We start from the raw sequence: 21,093 nt of genomic DNA on the forward strand, positions 1-21,093 counted from the left end.
TGAGAAATCATTTGATAATCTAATGGAAGATAATTTGTAGGTGACTCTGTTTCTCTCTTGCAGTCTTTAAGATTCTCTCTTTGTTGTTAACATTTGCCATTAAAATTGCAATGTGTCTTGGGTGGGTCTCTTTGGGTTCATCTTGTTTGGGACTCCCTGTGTATGTGTGACTTTTTTCTCCCTCATATCAGGAAAGTTTTATGTCATTATTTCTTCAAATAGGTTCTCTAATCCTTGCTGCTCTTCTTGTCTTTCTTGTCCTATTATGCAGATGTTGTTTTATTTCATGTTGTCCCAAAGTTCCCTTACACTCTCCTCCTGCATTTTAATTTTTTTCTTCAATTGCTGTTCAGATTGGGCTTGTTTTTTTTACCTTATCTTCTAACTCACTAATTCGGTCTTCTGCTTCTCCTAGTCTATTGTTGAACCTTCCATCATGTTTTTGATTGTAGCTATATCACTTTTGATTTCCTCCTTAGTTTTGTATAGGTTGCTGATTTTCTCATCCATCTGGTTTATGAACTGTGTGACTATTACTATGATTTTTTTTCTGACATATTGCATGCCTCCATTTAATTTAGTTCCTTCCTTGGTGAGTTCTCCTTTTCTGCCTTTGGGGATTGTTTTGTTGCCTCCCTAATTTTGCTATCACAAAAAGTCCAAGTGCCAAGTTGTTGGGGCCTGAGCCAGGCGCATTGGGAGTGTCATGCAACCCAAGGGTCACTGAAGAGCTCAGGCACCAAGATGCATTGCTACCTTGGGTAGGTGGGAGCCATGCATGCTGAGAGTCGGCCTACTAGCAGGTGGTGGTGTGGCTGCTGGGTGTCAGCAGCAGCCCCCTGGGTATGCGTGCACCAAGTATCAGAGTCATGGGTGCTTGGTGCGTCCACCTCGGGTCAGCAGGGACCTTGCGCATGTGCCGAGAATCAGAGTCTCAGCCTGTGTGCACCTAGTTTCCCTGTGTGCATGTGCTAAGAATCAGAGTTACTGGTGCTTGGTTCAGCTGCCTTGTATCAGTGGGGGGGGCACATGTGTGTGTGCCAAGTATCATAGTCCTCGCATATGCTGAGAATCATAGTCCCCTTGCGCATGCGCCAAGTATCATAGTCCCCATATGAGTGCGCTGAGAATCAAAGTCATAGGCCTGCTAGGCAGGCCTGCATGGCCACCGTGCCCATTTTTAATTGGATTTTTTGTTCTTTTGGTGTTGAATAGTATGAGTAAACAAAGAGCTTTATTTAGATGTCTTTATTCAATTTCTTTCAGCTGTTGCTAACACCTTTATACTGTGTCTCTACAACCTTCGATTCCTGCTGGTTTCACATAGCAATGGTCACAAATATATCACCTTAGGAGGAAACAAATTGGTCTGTTCTGAAGCCCGCAGGGTACACCAGAAAGGTATCCAGCTCCTGGGTCACCCCCACCCCTTCTCCTGGTATCTCCATTCCATGAGAAAGGACCCAGGTAAGAGGCTGAAACTGAGCATGAACCTTGTGCTACTCCATCCTCATCCTTGGATCTCTCCAGGGGATGAAGAAAGACAATTCCATGTTCCTGATTCTCAAATGGAGGGCTTTAAAACTAACCAACGTTTCAAAACCAAAAACAAAACAAACAGCCATGTTGGGGCACAGCTATTTTCACAGACATATTTTCATTACCCTACTGTTGTTCTGGGAGGCTTTTCTCTTAATGTCAACATAACTTTTATTATCTTTCACAATGGCAGAATTAGATAGGAAGAATTAACCAACACTTGAAAAAAATAATCTAACCCTGTGAAAACTCTGCTTTAGACATAACTTCAGTGAGATGAATATCAACAGGACTGATATCCTCCTGACCCAACCTCTCCTCTAATTCCTGCCTCTAGTCCAAATCCTTGCCCACATCTCATTTCTCTATACTCAGGCATCATGGTCCCTGAAGGGCAACGTTTTGTGAAGAAGGGGCCCGAGTGCCTTAGGAAAGCTGGACTTGCTCTGGCTCATTGGGTGGCAGCCTATGATGGCACTGTGGGCACCACCAGGTGAGCCTCTGGAAGCCACCTGGAGGGCCAAAGGCCTCCTTCCTGACCTGATGCCCAGCAGGGCACTGCTCTTTCTGGTAGATCTGTGTGTGATTCTGTCTTCCCTGGAACTTACCCTGAAGCCAGCCTGTACTGAATTCCACCAAGTGATCCACAAGGATCTCAAGTTGCTGAGGTCTGAGGAGTGAACCGAGAGAAAGGGGATGGATCCCAGCTCTGTACAAGGCTTCATTCTTAATGATGTTCCCTAAGCCTGAGAAGTATCTTTGGTCCAACAGTGAATATCAGACAGGTTTCTCCTGGCCCAGAGCTTCCAAGGCTTGTCCTTGATGGGACTTTTCAGACAAGATGTCAGAGGTGAGTTGGAGCACTGGGCTGCAAGACATCTGAAAATTATAAAATGCCGGGAAGCCGCCACCACCAAAGTGCAGGACCAACCCTACAGCCACTTCTCAGCACCTCTTGCAGAGCTGTCTCCCCCCAAACACTCTGAACCATTAACTCCACTGTGGGAATGGGAGGACTGGTCTGAGATTTCCTTGCTGGCAAGGCCCAAGGTCTGCTTTTGGTCCCCAACCTCTTCCTTCCTCTCTCCTTTTCATAGAGGTTCTGGCAGTGGGTTGTTGCCAGACCTGGTTTCTTCATTTGGATCAAATCTAAGGAATAATTTCTTTCCATGGACCTGTGTGTCCTGGATCCACAGGGACTGGAAGCTGGCAGGGTTTAGCTTCTTACTGCTGTCCCCTGTATTGACCACCTGCTACCCCACAAAGAGGGAGACCAAATGGTGAAACTTCCTCACAGATGGCCCTTCTGGTATCCTGGCTCCGGGCCGCAGCCCCAGGTGAGGCCTGCAAGCAGCTTCCTGCTCATAGTGAGGCAAATAGCATAAGTTCTTAATAAAATTAGATATTAGCTCCTTATCAGGTATATAATTGGTGAATATGTTCTCCCATTCAGTGGATTGTCTTTTAATTTTGTTGATGACTTTCTTTGCAAAAACTTTTTAGTTTGATGTAGTCCCATTTATTTATTTTTTTCTTTTGTTTCCCTTGCTTGAGGAGATGTGCCAGAAAAAAATATTGCTACAAGAAATGTCTGAGATTTTACTGCCTATGTTTTCTTCTAGAATATTTATGGTTTTGAGTCTTATATTTAAGTCTTTCATTATTTTGAGTTTATTTTTGTAAGTGGTATAAGAAGGTGGCCTAGTTTCATTTTTTTGTAAGCATCTATTCAATGTAAAGGTATCATTTAAAAAATAAAGTAATATTTCATTGGTTTTATTTTTATGCACATTTTATTGCTGGGTTTTCTTGGATGGGGGTCCTGAAAATGCCAAAAAGATATGGAAGAATCGATATGCACTGGGGTCAATCCTAGGAGGTTTCTGGAAAAGGAGAGCTTTGAGCAGGTTTTGAAGGGTAAAAAATGCACAACTCCTACCTGCCTCCAGGCCTGATCTGCTGTTCCTTTTCCTAGAAGCATTCTCAATGCCTCTTTGTCTTCCATGCTGGCTCCTCCTCACCCCTGAGATCTCAGTTACCTTGACACCCAACATGAATAACAATTCACCCTGTTATTTTCACCCATGCCATTGTTTATAAATGTGAAAGATGCTTAAGCAATTTCTCCTGCGTCTTCAGCTTATGTGTGCTTAACCTTATTGAAATTTATAGTAAAATCCACATGACTTTGTTTAAATGTCTTCACACTCCCCAGGTATTCTGCCTCATTTTAAACCACCAGTAAGTGAATCTAGAATTGAAAGGTAAAATTGTCAAAGGAGATGCTCTTAAAACATCCAGTCTCCGTTTTGTTTCATCTCCAGTGACTCATTACAAGATTTTCCTTTCAGTGGTTCTTACCAAACTGACTGGGTTCCAGGGACAATTCCCTTGACCACCTGAGCTAAGTTAGCAAATCCAGTCTGTGCAGCAGCACTGGATTACTATTCTCCAGTGCTGTCAATTAATTGCCTTTTAAAAAATTTTCAACTTTTTATATAATAGTATTGGTATAAGCAGAAGCTCAGTTATCAATGTATTCTAGTTCTCTGAAGATGCTGTGGTCTAAGAACAGGTAGGTGGAAAGATGAAAAGTCAAGATAACAACAGGAAAAAATTTTGAATTGTTATATTCAGTTCAGTTTCAGAAAAATAGTGTTAATGATAGAATCTTCATTTGCAGATATCAATTAAATTTTGGTGTGGTTAGGTAGGTTATAATGTAGGGAAAAGGAACAGATCACATTAGGGAGCATTTAAGGAGCTATACAATTGTTGAGAAAAGCAAATAACTGACTTTTACTTTTACTTGGTGCTAGAAGTGTGTCTCAGGTTTCCAGGGTAAAACCAAAGCTACGGAGGAGAGTCAGGATCAGCACAGTGCAATGCCTTTAGCATAGGCAAGGGATTTGGTGTTTCAAATGATGACTTAGAAAAAGAGTTACTTACTTTTTATCTCATTAACTTTTTTTTATTGGACTGAAGGGAAATTAATAATTCACAGAAGTTAGAAATTAAGACCACTTACTCTATTTTATTTCTGTATTTATAGAGAAGCTAAACAAGGAAGAAATTCACTTCAGGTATTTCTTGAGACCAGAACCAAATGATACACACAGAGTTTGGAGAAGGATTGACTGGTAAAGTGTCTTCCTGAGAATGTACTTGACCCCACCTGCATGTCTATTGACATATCTACCGTCATTTTTGACTGTTATATAGAAAAAAAATCTTTATTTGTTGGGAATTTAGTTGTTTTTTCCTTCATATCTACTTTTGGCCACCACAATGCCAAATTAAGTTAGAAGAAAATAACAAATTTAGGAATCTAGGAATATGGAAATTGATCATAAGAAGAAAGGGACAAATGTGGTTACTTAATTCAATCAAGTACTGTAAGGATTTAGTTAAAAGAGTTCTTAATAATATCTTTATTTTACTTTCACAGAGCAACAGACAGGTGGATATAGACTTAAAATAAAGAACTAAAGAGTTCAGTTGGAAGCAGGAAAAACGTTTTGGACTCTAGAGTGATAAAGCATAAGAATGGCTAAACAGAGGTACTGAATTCTCAAATAGTATATTTTATTCATGATTTAGATATGCCAACTGGTGTATTATATATGCCAGGCCAGAAATTCATTTACATATTTACTGGTTTATTTCTGTAGGTTTATTAGTAGCACACTAATTCTCTCTATTTTCTTCAACTATAAAATTGAAAATAAAGGAGAATCTCTCCTGGGGGACTGACCAAATCCATGTAAGTCTGAAAAAGAAATGATGATGTTTAGAGTAAATGTTAGAATCATTATAACTTTCATGGCCTTTAATTAAGAAAAGTTTGGTGGTAAATGAAAGTCCTGGAGAACAAAAGATTCAATGTTCTTGTAGAACATACTCAATCTACTTGGAGCAAAAATTGGCTCATATCACTCTTTCAGGGGGCTGGTAAATGCCTTCATCTAGTTTTGTGTATTCAACCAGGAGTCACTTTTGTTTTTGGAACCCTGAAGATGCAAACCATATACATGTTAATGTGTTCTGGTATTCAGGTTTTTGCTTTGCTTTCTTTCCCTTTTTAGATTATCGGGCCCATTTTTAGACTTCATATTTTTCTTGTTTCTTTATCCAAAACTTTGATGCATCCCCTTTAGGCTTATTATACTGTTCCAAATTTATTTGGCTTTTTATACTATCTAAAATCCCAGTGGCTTAAATACCTATATTTGTGTTAGCTACTACTCCCAAAAAGTGATAAGAAAAAGTAATTTACATAAGGATGTGAAAGAGCTGTAATTTCTTATTGCTTAAGACTGAGGACATTAGTATATTGCTTCCAAGATGTATCACGTGAGTGCCTAGAAAAAGTCTAATTCTAACTACCAAATTAGGGAGTACATTAGGTATATGGTGTGTGTGTGTGTGTGTGTGTGTGTGTGTGTATAGATAATGAATTCTTCCATAAAGTTTACAATTTTATGAAGTGTGGTCATTATTAGCTCATAATGCTTATAAAAATGACTTGTTAGCAATTGTTTAGAAATATTTCTTCCTTTGTTTTATTCTTACCTATCTTTTGTCTGTCCATTTATTCATCATTCTTCTCTCTCTCTTTTTTTTAAAATATATTTTATTGATTTTTTTACAGAGAGGAAGGGAGAGAGATAGAGAGTTAGAAACATCAATGAGAGAGAAACATCGATCGGCCGCCTCCTGCACATCTCCCACTGGGGATGTGCCCGCAACCCAGGTACATGCCCTTGACCGGAATCGAACCCGGGACCCCCCAGTCTGCAGGCCGACGCTCTATCCACTGAGCCAAACCGGTTTTGGCAATTCTTCCCTCTCTTAACCCAGTCATCCATCCATCCATCCATCCATCCATCCATTCATGCATGCATCCATCCATCCACTTACTCATTCACCCCTCCAACAAACACTAATTAGAGGCACACTGTATGACAGGAATGGTGCTGGGGAACCTGGAGGAATAGAATAATATGAAAGACTTTGACTTTTCCCTGGAGAAACATATAGTTTAATGCAGGGCTTCTCAGCCTTGGCACTATTGACATTTGGGGTTAGATACTACTTTGTTGTTGGGGGCTATACTTTTATCCTGGGCAACGTAGAATGTTCAATAGCATCCTTGACCTCTACACATTAGATTCCAGTAACAATCCTGACCCTCCCAGTGTGATAACCAAAAATGTTTCCAGACATTGCCAAGTGTCCCCAGACATGCCACAAGCATCCTCAATAAGACCACTGGCTTACTGAGAGAAATTGAAAAGGTCCTATTTCCATGCATTTTGATAAGTCTTATAAGAAAGGTGCACATATTGGGGATATATTTTGGATATATTCCGTCTTTGCTCCTACCTCTGGTCATTGCTAATATACTTCTGCAAAGCAGTTCTTGGTTCAATCCCAAAAGAACATAATACATATCAGAAAACTATTCATCACAATTCATGATTGATTTGTTTTGGTATTTCATGTGACAGATACTCATCCAGGTAAATTATCCAGCCAAAATAGTTAATTAGACTTTATTGTTGTTTTTTCTACCATGTAGTTTCTGTTGAAATGACTTGTAGAGATATTTAATACAAATTCTCTTTTAAAGAAAGTAGTTATTAAATATAAAATATTAAAAATGAGCTGGTATGCAGATCAGGATGCAAAGAACTGGAATATGCAATCACCTCAACAAAAATAATTTTGGGGGGAGGCGTATGCATGCTTCTGTAATAAAATTTTTGATTACTTTTAAAATGAGGTTATTATTACTCATATATTAGTAGTTTATGCATAAACAAAGGTTGGCAACAGTTAAACAACGTTCCATTAAATCTTACTGGGTGTGAGACATTTGTACTGCTTTGCTCATACAGCAGATAATATAGGTCCTTACCGTTACATTTCCTTTGCTTACATCATTTCACTTATTGATGCTCCAATGCTGTTTTCTCTTAAATTCTAGATTGAAGCATATCTTCCTTCAGGTTTTGGAGAGTGTTGATGGAATGCCATGGTTCTCTATGTTCTAGTATTCAAGGAATCATCTATTGCTTAAATGCTTTCCTGCTCCTCACTTGGTCCTATAAAACTTTGATTATAAGAAATCTTTATCTATTGGCCATGAGTAGGAGTGGAAGGAATTTGCAATTGTCTTTTTGCTGAAGTTTTGATAATTAGTAGGTGTCAATGACAGCAGAGTTTTACTATAGTATTGACAATTCTTAGCTCTTTCAGAGATAAATATTTCTCACTTTTAATTTACCCTAGTTATAAACCTATAAAGAGAGGCTAAGGAGGATTAAATTTTTCTCTGCCTAACGTTTTAGATATGCAGAAGAAACTTCTTAAATAGTGGTACAGCTGACACTTGCTTGTAATATTGCAATGTTCATCTTTGTGGGTGTTCAGTGGAGTACACATAGTTTTCTATCACAGTTCTAGATGTCTTGGCAGAATAAATGCATATGACACAGAAGGAGAGCGTCTTCCTTGTAGCATCCGCCATTCACTGTAGAAGTGGCTGAAGTATGCTTTAGGAGCTACATCTGCATCTTTGCCCAAGTGCAATCTGGCCTGCCATTGGTAAGTTGGCCAGGGTAGCCAACCATAACAGAGAGACATTTTGTCTTTTGGTACATGCAGGTCAGTACTGAGTTGGTATTTTTTTCTGGCTAAATATAGAAACTAATATATACTTAGCTCTAGTATTTTGCTCTTTATTTGCAATTTTGGATGTGTTTTGGTGAGGTTGTATTGAGAGGTCAACGACTTAGCTTCAAAAAAATTTAAATAGAGAATATTTTGTTATCTTCACATAATAATTCCTACTGGGTTATAACAACATTTTAGCTGGTACTACTATTTGCACTATTGAGTCCCGTAGCTTTCTACTTTCTGTGTTAGAGATGATTTCTTTTTATTTCCCACAGACTCCCATTTTAAAGCTTCAGGTGCCTCCTTACTCTAGAGTTCTTACTAAATTTGGTGACCAAATGTACATTTACTGTATTAGTACCTTTCATAATTCTTTTATTTTCCTATTAAAGCTCTGCATGATGTGAACTATTTTACAATCTCTAAATGTGAGGGTAATTTATAACCCTGAAAATGTCACCATGCATCATCTCAATACATCCAGAATATAACATCGCATTACCTCTACCTTTATCACCCTCCTCTAAGTCACCATCATTTCTTGCTTGGATTATTGCAAAAATAATCCTGGTTATATCCTTGAGAGTTTTAAGTGTATTAACAATAAAGCAGCCAGAGTGATCTCTTAACAGTGTACGGCAGATTTTGTTGTTCTGTTCAAACTCCAATTGCTTATCTCATTCAGAATAATTACCAGAGTCCTATGGCTCATAAGGCCCTACTACACATACCACTCCCCTTGCTTCATCTCCCAAAAACTCAGGTTAAAGATCAAGTGAATTCACACCTGAGAGCTTTTATTTTGTTGTCATCTCTACCTGGAATATCCTCACCCCCAAAACTTCATGGTTTGCTCATTCACCTTCTTTAGTGTTCTGATCAATCTACCAGCAAAAATTTCTCATCAATTCTATTATAAAAGCACTCCCCATACTGCCCTATTCCCCTCCTTTGCCTATTTTTATCCATAGTGAAATTATCAACTGACATCTATATATCTATCTATGTATTTAATTTTTAATTATCTTTTTTTCCTGCCAAAATGTAAATCCAAGAGGATAGGTACTTTTGTTCTTGGCTCTATTGGTAGTGCTTAGCCTTAGACTATTTCCTAGCACATAGAAGGTGTTTGATAAATGTTTATTGAAGGAAATGAGTTAATAGGACCTGACAGTAATTGAGTTGAATCAGTCCAATTATTATTTATTTATTTATTTACTTATTTATTATTAAATTTATTGTGGTGACATTGTTAATAGGATCAAACAGGTTTCAGGTGTAAATTTCTATGTTACAAGATCTATATATTGCCCATCATCCAAGTCAACTCATTTTTAGTCACCATATATGCCGGGGTTCTTGTCCCAGCACCAAGAAATGTTCAGGAATCTGGAAAGGGCTGTGAGTAGATGACATAGGAATCCAGAGACTAATAAAGAGTCCGGAGATGAGATATAATTTTGAAAGGCATTTGGGGGTCAGAGGAGCTTAGCTAAAGGAGCTAAGATCTAAGGTCTTAAGTCTAAGGCCTTAGGTTCTCCTCTTCCCCAGGACCCCATGCTTTTTATTAACACAACTTGTCCTGAGGTGAGGCAGAGATGTACACTTCAAAGGGTATAGAGAAACATTGTCAGAATGGGGGAATTAGCCTACAGCTGTCCAGGTGTGTGGCCAGTAGGAGGCAATAACATGTAGATGAAGATGCCTTTTAGCTGTCTGGCAACCAAGTATCAATTTAATGTATCCTATTCAGGTTTGGGGAAATGTCTTCAGCCATTCCCAGATGCAGCCCTGCTGTCATGCTGGAATTGGTCTCCGGCCATATATTAGGCCCCCTTTACCCCAACTCCTTACCCTCTGGCAACCGCAACACTGCTGTTTGTGTCCATGAGTTTCAGTTTTATATCCCACATATGAGTAAAACTGCATGGTTCTTAGTTTTTCTTAGACTTATTTCATTTACATAATATTCTCAAGGTCTGTTCATGTTGTTGTAAATGGCAATATTTCATCCTTTCTTATAGCTGAGTAGTATTCTTTATCTAATCATCTATAAAAGGACACTTCAGTTGTCTCCATGACTTGGCCACTGTGAATAATGCTGCTGTGAACGTAGGGGTGCATATATCTTTGAGATTACATATTTACAAGTTTTTTGGGGGGTATATATGCAGGAGAGGGATTGCTAGGTCACATGGTAGCTCTATTCTTAATTTTTGGAGGAATTGCCAGACTGTTTTCCAGAGTGGCTATACCAGTCTACATTCCCACCAGCAGTGAATGAGGGTTCCCTTTTCTCCACAACCTCTCTAGAACTTGTTATTACTTGCCTTGTTGATAATAGCCACTCTAACAGGCTTGAGGTGGTATCTCACTGCAGTTTTGATTTGCATTCTCTAATTGCTAGTGAGTTTGAACATCTTTTCATATATCTGTTGGATATTTGTGGGTATTTGTATGTCTTCTTCAGAGAGGTGTCTATTCAGGTCCTCTGTCCATTTTTTTTTATTGTCTAAAGTTTTACATATGTCTTCTTTACCCCACTTGACCTCTGCCCCCCCTCCCCCCCACATTCCCACCCTGGGCAAGCATCCACTGCCTCAGGGTCTGTGTCCATTGGTTATGCTAATATGCATGCATACAAGTCCTTTGGTTGCTCTCTAACCTCCCCTCCCCTACCATTTTTCTCTGGATCTATTCTTGTTCATCAAATTAGGTTGATCATTATATCCCACATATGAGTGAGATCATGTGATATTTATCTTTCTCCAGCTGGCTTATTTTGCTTCACACAATGCTCTCCAGTTCCATCCATGCTGCTGAAAATGGTAAAAGTTCCTTCTTTTTTATAGCACCTCTACCCATTTTTTAATTGAGTTGTTTGTTTTGTGTTGAGTTTTATGAGTTCTTTATGTATTTTGGATAGTAAGCCTTTGTCAGAGCTATTGTTCACAAATATCTCATTCAATCCTGCCTCTTTGTTTAGTTGTCAGTTTCTTTTGCGGTGCAGAAGCTTTTTAGTTTGATATACTCCCATTCATTTATTTTTGCCTTTACTTCCCTTGCCTTTGGAGTCAACTTCATAAAATGTTCTCTATGACCAAGGTCTATAAGTTTAGTACCTATGCTGTATTCTATGCAATTTATTGTTTCTGATCTTATATTTAGGTCTTTGATCCATTTTGAGTTAATTTCTGTACAAGGGGACAAGCTATAATCCAATTTCATTTGTTTTCATGTGTCCTTCCAATTTTAGCAACACCATTTATTGAAGAGGCTTTCTTTTTTTAAAAAAAATATGTTTTTATTGATTTCAGAGAGAGGCAGGGAGAGGGAAAGATAGAAACATCAATGATAAGAGATAATCATCAATCAGCTGTCTCCTACATGCCCCCTACTGGCGATCATGTGCCTGACCAGGAATCCAACTGTGACCTCCTGGTTCATAGGTCAACACTCAACCACTGAGTCACATCAGCCAGGCTGAAGACAGTCTCTTTACTATATGGTGTGTCTCTTGGCTCCTTTGTTAAAAATTATCAGCCCATATACATGTGGTTTTATATCTGGACTCTCAATTATGTTTCGTAGATATGTGTGTCTTTTTGCCATTACCTTGCTGTTTTGATTATCATAGCTCTGGAATAGAATTTGAAGTGTGATACCCTCAGCTATGTTTTTTTCCCCTCAGGATTGTTATAGTTATTAGGGATTTTTTGTGGTTTCATACAAATCTTATTTTTTTTCTATTTCTTTAAAGAATGACATTAGGATTTTAATGGGAATTGCATTGTCTGTATATTACTTTGGGTAATATGGTCATTTTAACTATGTTGATTCTTCCAATCCATGAATACAAGATATTTTCCCATTTTATTATTTATATTTTCAATCTCTTTTAATAATGCTTTGTAGTTTTCAGTATATAGGTCAGTAGTTCATTGCTAATGTCCTTAATTGCATGTTTCATTTCCAGGATTTGATTTGTTCTTTTTAAAAACTTCAATCTCTTTGGTAAAATATTCATTTTGTTCATTAATTTGTTTTCTGAGTGCCTTGAATTGCCGATCTATTTTCTCACATCTCACTGAGTATTTTCAGAACTGCAATCTTGAATTCTTGGTCATTTACATACATATTTCCATGTGTTCCAACTAGCTTTCTGGAGAGTTTTCATTTTCTTTCTGAGTTTCCTCATTACCATGGCTATTCGTGATATTTGCGGGTCTCCTCTGTTTAGGCATCTATTGCATTGCTGACCTTTCTCAACCAGTTTTCTCTGAAGAGGTTGTTCTACTATTTTCCAGTAGGTGGCACAGAATCACAAGATTTTTACCTTTGTGACCTCCCAGAGCTGGCCTCGTTGACTTTCTTCAGAAAGTACAGTTGTGCTGCTTGGGGGGTAGGGGGTGGGGGGGGGGGTTTGTTTTGTCCCCATTATAATGATGACCCTGGACCTCCATGGGGTCCTCCCAGTGTGCCCCACCTGGGAATCAATCATAGAGGGAAACCACAATTCTATTGCAATAGCTTTTGGTTTGCAGATAATGTGCTCCTCGACCTAATACCAAGGGCAACTGGACATGAGTTTTGGGAGTTCAAGGTGTGGCAGAGCTCCGTGGCTCCATTTCTTTGTCTGAAACATCATTGCCCAACAGCAGACAGTTGTGGCACCATCCCTCTGCTGTGTCCTTGCCCTCTCTACTGACTCAGCCACTATTTGCACTGCTTGCCTGCTGGAGAGCCCAGCTTGACTCTCTGTTCCTCCAGACCAGTGGTCGGCAAACTCATTAGTCAACAGAGCCAAATATCAACAGTACAACAACTGAAATTTCTTTTTGAGAGTCAAATTTTTTAAACTTAAACTATATAGGTAGGTATATTGTTATTAACTTAATTAGGGTACTCTTAAGGCTTAGGAGGAGCCACACTCAAGGGGCCAAAGAGCCGCAGTTTGCCGACCACTGCTCCAGACCCACGGAAGAGCCTGCTACCAACCGCTTCCTCCCCTCTCTGGGTCAAGCTGCTGGGTTGCATCTGTGGTTGTTTGGGCTCTTCTCCCTTGTTGCCTCCTCATTTATTCGCAGTTGCTCACCATTAAATGCTTCAATGCACGGGTCTGTCAGGTGTGCTTCTATATTGAGCAGGGAATTTTTTGTTGATATTCGTTGAGTTATAGTTGATAAACTTGTTGAAGTTTCTAGGCAACAGGCCAAGGGGATCTCTCACACTGCCATTCCTCTGATGTAACTCATCATTTATTTAAAAGATTTCTTTCACTACCTAATATTTGCAAGATACTGTATGGGATTAAAAATTTAAAGGTACAATGATTTATAACCTTGAGTAGTTTATAATCATTTGAGGAAATAGACATGTGGCCAACTCTAAATACAGTAAATAAACGTAGATGTATAGGTGGGTCATGGGTTAACTTAGACATAAGGTACCATTTGATTTGGATATTAAAGAATTAATTATATTTTTGGAAATTAAAATAGGATAATTTTGCTTGAGGAGCAAAATCAGACTCACAGGATCTTACAAGTCTCTTTGTCATGGAATAGTCCTCTTTTGCCTATCCAATATGTGAGGGAGAGGATAGTTAACAGTGACCAAACTGATAAAGCAATTTAATATTGAATGCCCTTTGTTTATGGTTTCATCAGGTGCATCCGTGGGTACCAGTCCACCAGATCGCTCACCATTCCTTGTGCTAGCAAGACCACCTGACAACTCAGTTACTGTCATATGTAATGACAGCAACAGTGGCCAACAGAATATTATTAGATTTTTGTGAAATGCTCAGGTAATATTTGATTTCCAAAATTTATACACTTTCCCACAGGGTATTAATATAATAGTATTAATTTGAGTTGTGTCATTTTCTTCCTTTAGGTAACAGGAGAGTGCACCTACCAAATGAGTCAATGTATAGAGCCAATCATTCTGTGGTGTCTGAGTTTGTGTTCCTGGGACTCTCCAACTCCTGGGAGATCCAGCTTCTTCTTTTTTGCTTTTCTTGTCTTTTCTACGTGTCCAGTATGATGGGAAACCTCCTCATAGTGGTCACTGTGACCTTCGACCCTTACTTACACGCCCCCATGTATTTTCTATTAGCCAACCTCTCCATAATTGACATGATATTTTGTTCCATTGCAGCTCCCAAGATGATTTGTGATCTTTTCAGGAAGCAGAAAGTCATCTCCTTTGGGGGTTGTTTAGCTCAGATTTTCTTTAGCCATGCTGTCGGAGGTACTGAGATGGTGCTGCTCATCTCCATGGCCTTTGACAGATATATGGCCATCTGTAGGCCTCTCCACTACCTGACCATCATGAGCCCACGACTGTGCATTTTGATTTTAGTGGTTTCCTGGACTATTGGTCTCATTCACTCTTCGGCCCAGTTGGCGTTTGTGGTAAACTTGCCCTTCTGTGGGCCTAATGTAGTAGACAGCTTTTACTGTGACATACCCCGGCTCATCAAACTTGCTTGCACAGACACCTATAAGTTGGAGTTCATGGTCACTGCTAATAGTGGGTTCATTTCCTTGGGTGCTTTCTTCTTGCTCATTCTCTCTTACGTCTTCCTCCTGGTCACTCTTCAGAAACACTCCTCAGGTTGCTCATCCAAGGCTCTTTGTACACTGTCAGCTCATGTTATTGTGGTGGTTTTATTCTTTGCTCCATTGATTTTTTTCTATGTGTGGCCCTTGCCTTCAACACATCTGGATAAATTTCTAGCCATATTTGATGCAGTTTTAACTCCATTTCTAAACCCAGTCATTTACACATTCAGGAACAGAGAGCTGATGATGGCAATAAGGAGAGTGTTCAGTCAGGTTGTGGGTTTTAGAAAAAATCACTAAGTGGCTTTATTGAAACACAAAATTTCCAAGTGACTCTTCATAAATTTTATGTCCCTAATAGCCAACCTTCATGGAGAATGAACCATCTTTCTTAGATCTTGTTCTTTTGTTTGAAACATATTCTTTTGAGCCTTCATTTTGCTGACTGCCTGTGGTGGTTTCCATGCATTAGATAAAGCAGCCATTGCTCTCAGTCTTGAAAAAGTGGCTTCATAGAGGAGATAAACCTTATTGTTCAACCCTGCCCTAACTCTTGGTTATCTCTCACACTTTCTAATTTCATTTCATTTATTTATTTTGTTAACCCCTATGGAGCATATTTTTAAAATTGATTTTCAAAGAAAGTGGAAGGGAAGGAAGAAGGGAGGGGCAAAGAGAGAAAGAGAGAAATATTGATGTGAGAGAGCCACATCAATTGATTGCCTCCCACACTCCCCAACTGGGGCTGGGGAATAAACTCACAACTGAGGTACATGCACTTGACTGGGAATTGAACCCATGACCCTTCAGTGTGTGGGCCAACACTCTAACTACTGAGACATACTGGCCAGGGTCAGCCCATTTTATTTTTAATGGCTCCCAGTAGTTGAGGGTGTGCCAAGACCTGTCAGTGTCTCAAGGAGAGGATCTTGGTCAGCAGCAAGATTCAGGATGATTGAAAGCCAGATCTTCAGGTAGCAATTATATAGTCTGTGAGACTATATATATTTACAAACATAAGTCCCGCTAACCACCAGTGCCAGGCAATCCCCTGGATAGCAGTTACAAAAATTGGGGTTTCAAACGCATATATAAGCTCCTATTTGGGAGATAATGATGAGTTCTGTGAAGGAGAGGGAGAATACAAAGATGGTGTGCACTTGCCTCTATTCTCTGAGAGCAGGTCTGTCCCTAGGCCCCTATATGGGGGCCAACCTAAAGCTTTCCCCTCAGGCCAAAGCTCCAGTACAGACAAATGGGCCTGTTTCACAGAAAGACTGGGCTGTGTTTCAGTCTGATGTCTGTGCTGTGCACTGGGGGGGTGGTAGTCCTGCCAAGAACTGTCTCTCCAATTTTTATAGTCTTTTGGGACCCAGGAACCACGGCCTCCCTGGCCACCAGGGCCAGGTGTTCAAGAGACATCCTCTGGATGGCAGCCACGAAGACCAGGGCACCAGACACCCATGTAAAAGTTCCCCTTGGGGAGATACTAACGCTCTAGAGCAGTGATTTTTAACCATTTTCATCTCGTGGCACATAAACTACTAAAATGCTGCAGCACTCCAAAATATATTTTATATTTTAGGCAGAACTGATAAAAATAAATAGGTAAATTTTGATTCATTCACACTAGACAGCTATTGTGTTGGCTGTTGTCATTTCTTTAATTTGACAATCTAAGGGAAAAGAGGTCAGTGCCCCTGACTAAATAGTTAGGTATTGGATGTTTTAAACATTCTTGGGGCATATGGGTTGAAAAGCATTGCTTTAGAGCTCTGCATAGGGAGAGTGAGATGATGGCACTGGCCAGTCTCTTTCTGGAGAGCGCTCCAGCAGATCCTCAAATGTGTGCCACGTCACATGCCTGACCCTCAGGCTCATGCTCCAAGGCAGGCAAAAAACAAAGGAGCTTCTCCCACACCAGGTCCAGATAGCCCTTGACCACCATTTTCACACTGGGCCCTGGGGCAAGTGAGTTCTGCACCTGAAAAGCAGTTTCTCAGATTATTATAGCCTTGATGGTCTTGTGGATGACAGCCCTGTTAGTTTTCTAGCTCGATGTCTTGGGGGATTGTCATTGGTGAAGGCCTTAAAAGTTGGGGTGCCTGTTGTAGGGTTCAAACCCTTTGCTCCTCAGGGAGCAGCTCCAGGTTTTAGGTTCTTCCCAACTACGGGTCCCTGTGCCTGGTGCGGGGTTTATGACGAGATTGTGTTCTAGCCTCTCCAACCTGCTCTCCTTGGCTCCATGTGTAGGAGTCACTTAGCCAGTTTTTTTTTTTCCCAGAGGAATTTGATCCAAATGTAACTGTAGATTTGGTATGTTTGAGGGAGAAGGTGAGTTTAGGGGCCTCTTAGGTGCCATCTTGAACTGGAACCAGGACCGTTTTCTGCGATACATCATTGAGGGTACATGGCCCTTCAGCACCATATTCTCCTGTATTTTGTTTTTAACTGAAGAATGGGTGACATTCTTTCCTGACAAGACAGAGAGACTTTTATATGGTAGGTATAGAAGTCAAAGATCATATTAACCCTTCTGTTTCAGTTCCCAAATTACTGTGCCAATAATACCTTTCACATATGTTAAATTATGATGTAAATAAGTATTTTTCAGAAGAACCATACTATTTTTTTCAAGGTACTCTGCCCTATTTTTGGTACATTTGTTAAAACCATGTTTCATTATCTGTTTGTATTCCATATCTCCCTTTTCACTTGTTCTGCTTTGTAATTTCAGCCTTTTGGTTATATGCAAAAAGTAGCAATCATCTTTAGATCTGGGGTTACTTACACATTCTAATTCACAAATCTTGCTTTCATACTTTGTTCTATATGTTCAAGAATGTTCTTGACTTTATTTTTAGTCAAATAAATCAGGTGTTAGCAAACTTTTTCTGTAAATGGCCATATTGTTTTGTTTTTGTAGGTTGTATGATCTCCTTTGCAACCACTCAATTCCATTGTTGTAGCATTGAAATAGCCATAGACAGCACATACGTGAATAGACATTGCTGAGTTCCATAAAACTTTATTTACAAAAACAGGAAGCATGCCAGATTTGGGATGGCCAACGAAGAGATTTCCCTATTCCCCCCAAATATCATAGTCTTTGTCTAAAATAAAAGGCAGTATAGCCTCACTCAAAATTTGCAGTTAAAATTCAGAGATTCTTGTTCGAACAGCACTAACTTACTTGCTGTGCTATCTTACACAAATTACTTAACCTCTCTGAATTTCAGTTTCTTCAAAAGCTGCAATACAACTCACAGATTATGGTTATGACTAAGTCAGATGATATTTGAAAGGGCTTTATCCACTTAAAAATTAGCTTGGGTTCCTTTCCTGGGCTATTACCATTTGCTTAGAGTCTGTCAGCTTAAAAATAAAATTTGTTTTATCTTCTAATACATATTAACCTTGTCTTCTCCCTGGTACTCTCCTCACCCCCTGGAAATATGATATATCTCAATTATCTTGTCTTTTCATAGGATTGTTGTATGTACTTTTATTGCTTTATGTCACCTGTCAAATTGAAGATTTAATTCTTTACTTCCTTTTTTAGTTCATTGGTAAAAATAATAATGGCAAATATTTACAGAGTACATACAGGCACTGCTCTTAGCTTTACCTGTTTAATTCATTTAATTCTCATAGCAATCCTTGAGATAGATACTATTATCATCCCATTTTACAGATTGGGAGATGGAGCACACAGATGTTAAATAACTTGTCTAATGGTATATTTGAGTTTAATTTTGGTTCCAGAGGCTGGATTTTTTAAAAAATATATATTTTTATTGATTTCAGAGAGGAAGGAAGAGGGAGATAGAAACATCAATGATGAGAAAGAATCACTGATAGGCTGCCTCCTGCACACCCCACACTGGGGTTTGAGCCCAGAACCCTAGCATGTGCCCTGACTGGGAATTGAACCATAACCTTCTGGTTCATAGGTTGATGCTCAACCACTGAGCCACCCTGGCTGGGCCAGAGGCTGGATTTTTTTTTTTTTTTATCATTATGTTGTTTTTCTTCTAAGAATATAATTTGATCTTTTTAAAACTGTCACCTTCACTTTTTAAAATAAAAATAGAGCATTTTTAAAAATGAGAATTTATGAATATATATTTTTCAGCCTTGATTTTTTTTGCTAGATGTTATAATATGAACATTTTTTCAAGGAACCCTGCCTCCTACCAGCCATGATCAGGGAGGGGACAAGGTTCTGTCCTGTCATATTGCTGCTGTACCCTTGACTCTGACCTCTACCAGGCTCTAGTATCATGTAGCTTCACAGCTTTGTAGTCAGGTGTCAGGTTCCCTCTCCCTGAGCCTCAGGTCCGGCACTTCTAGTTCCCTATTATTGTCAGATTCCTGCGCAGGAATCCACACACCTCCAAGTCACCCGTCTCCTTCCAGTAAACAGCAGGACTGGCATGTGTCCTCTGCCCACAACACCAGGTACACCTACTTAGCTCACACTTTCCCTCTTTTAAGGTCCCTGCTCAAGTGTTGCTTTATCACAGTGCTCCTCCTACTGGCCCACCTGAAGTAAAATATCTGATGTAAAATGTTGAAAAACAACTTTCTCCAGTCCCTGCACTGGCAATCCTTATGAGTGCTACTCCAGTTAAAATGTTACATACACATATCAAAACCTAACATAGAATTTACATATGTATGGTTTCTATATATTTAAATGTATCTATGTATCTATGCACCCATCTATCTACCTATCTATTCATCCACCTAATGTGTATAATATCATCTGATCTCGGACTCCATCTTGTTGCAAGCAGATATGGCCAAATGCTACAAGGAGCTCATGTAATACACTCAGTCTTATCATCAACAGGTATGAGCATCTTTTCCTCATTCTCCCCCCAAAAACCTGTATGACCCCAAACCTGGACAATTTCCTAGAGGGATCACTGATTCACTTTTTGTGGCACCACCCAAAAGGAGATTCCTAGAGTAGGATTATTAATTGAAATATGTGTGCAGAAATTTGTACTAACCTTAACCAAAGCTGTAGTGATTCTGACAACTCTTGAGGCTCAATAAATAAGTCTACATATTTTAGCCTATGTGATAATAGCTTTTGATTTTCTATTAGCTAGCCAAGTGTGTTATGCCTGTTATTGCCAACACTTTTTGTTACACTTGGATAAATATAGGAGCAAGATGGAACAATTCATCTCTAAACTGAAGAAGAGCGTTTACCTGGCTAGCCAGGTGGGGTTAATAGATCCAGGGACACATTATTTTAGCCTCAGTTTGTAATTTTAAATTATGTCTCTGACACATTCTGTAATGTTTAATCATTACTATGGTTTTGCATTGAAAAAGAAAGCAACTTCCAAACCTTTAAATGCTGCTGTACAGTTACTGTCATACCATATGATTCACCAGCTCATCGTTTGACAAAAGGAGTATGGAGATCAGTCTCTAAATGAACGCAAAACTACTGTTACTGTGACAACGATGCCATCTAGAGATCCTGACAGTGATGTAGATCAGGAATGAGGCTACTTTTTTGATCCTCTGGTTTGGTCAGAGCACAGTCATCAATTATGCAAGACTGAGAACTGGAACAATCATTTCCATCAGTTGTGTAACAACAACCAGGGAATATCTTGTGATTTATATAACACTAGAGGCCTGGTGCACAAAAATTTGTGCACTCGGGGGGAAGGGGGGGTCCCTCAGCCCGGCCTGTGCCCTCTAGCAGTCTGGGACTCCTCGGGACATAACGACCTGCTGGCTTAGGCCTGCTCCCAGGTGGCAGAGGGCAGGCCCAATCCCTAGGTGTAGCGCCTGGTCGGGCTCAGAGCAGGGCCGATTGGGGGGTTGGGGCACCACCCCCTGTCACACTCAAGGCAGGGTCGATGGGGAGGTTGCGGTGCGACCCCCTGTCACGCACAGAGCAGGGCCCATCAGGGGGGTTGGGGCTCCGTACCCTGTCATGCACAGAGCAGGGCCCATCAGGGGGTTGGGGAGCTCCCTCCTGTCACTCACAGAGTAGGTCCGATAGGGGAGTTGGGGCACCGCCCTCTATCACCCACAGAGCAGGGCCGATCAGGGGGTTGGGGCGCCGCCACTGTCACACTCAGGGCAGGGCTGATGGGGAGGTTATGGTTCTAGCCCGTCACACACAGAGCAGGGCCTGTGGGGGGGGCGGGGGGGGTTGGGGCGCCACCCTCTATCACCCACAGAGCAGGGCCGATCAGGGGGTTGGGGCGCTGCCCTCTATCACCCACAGAGCAGGGCCGATCAGGGGGTTGGGGCGTTGCCCTCTATCACC

General features: G+C 40.2%; 1 protein-coding gene and 1 pseudogene across 2 annotated transcripts; one reads left to right on the top strand and one right to left on the bottom strand.

Annotated features, from left to right (window-relative positions):
* Nucleotides 1–1,910: 1,910 nt before the first annotated feature.
* LOC308520910 (endonuclease 8-like 2) lies at nt 1,911–3,544 on the bottom strand (annotated as a pseudogene). Its single transcript has 3 exons — nt 3,479–3,544; nt 2,711–2,897; nt 1,911–2,471 (listed from the first exon to the last, which is right to left on the bottom strand). The product of its transcript is annotated as an endonuclease 8-like 2 (transcript).
* A 10,606-nt stretch (nt 3,545–14,150) lies between these two features.
* Nucleotides 14,151–15,089, top strand: LOC308531372 (olfactory receptor 4F6-like; the record flags this gene model as incomplete). Its single annotated transcript, XM_081108319.1, has 1 exon — nt 14,151–15,089. The coding sequence occupies one exon, from the start codon at nt 14,151–14,153 to the stop codon at nt 15,087–15,089; it is 939 nt and encodes a 312-aa protein (XP_080964445.1).
* Nucleotides 15,090–21,093: the final 6,004 nt, after the last annotated feature.

This window comes from Myotis nattereri, assembly GCF_964212035.1.
Source record: "Myotis nattereri genome assembly, chromosome: 1".
Lineage (NCBI taxonomy): Eukaryota > Metazoa > Chordata > Mammalia > Chiroptera > Vespertilionidae > Myotis > Myotis nattereri.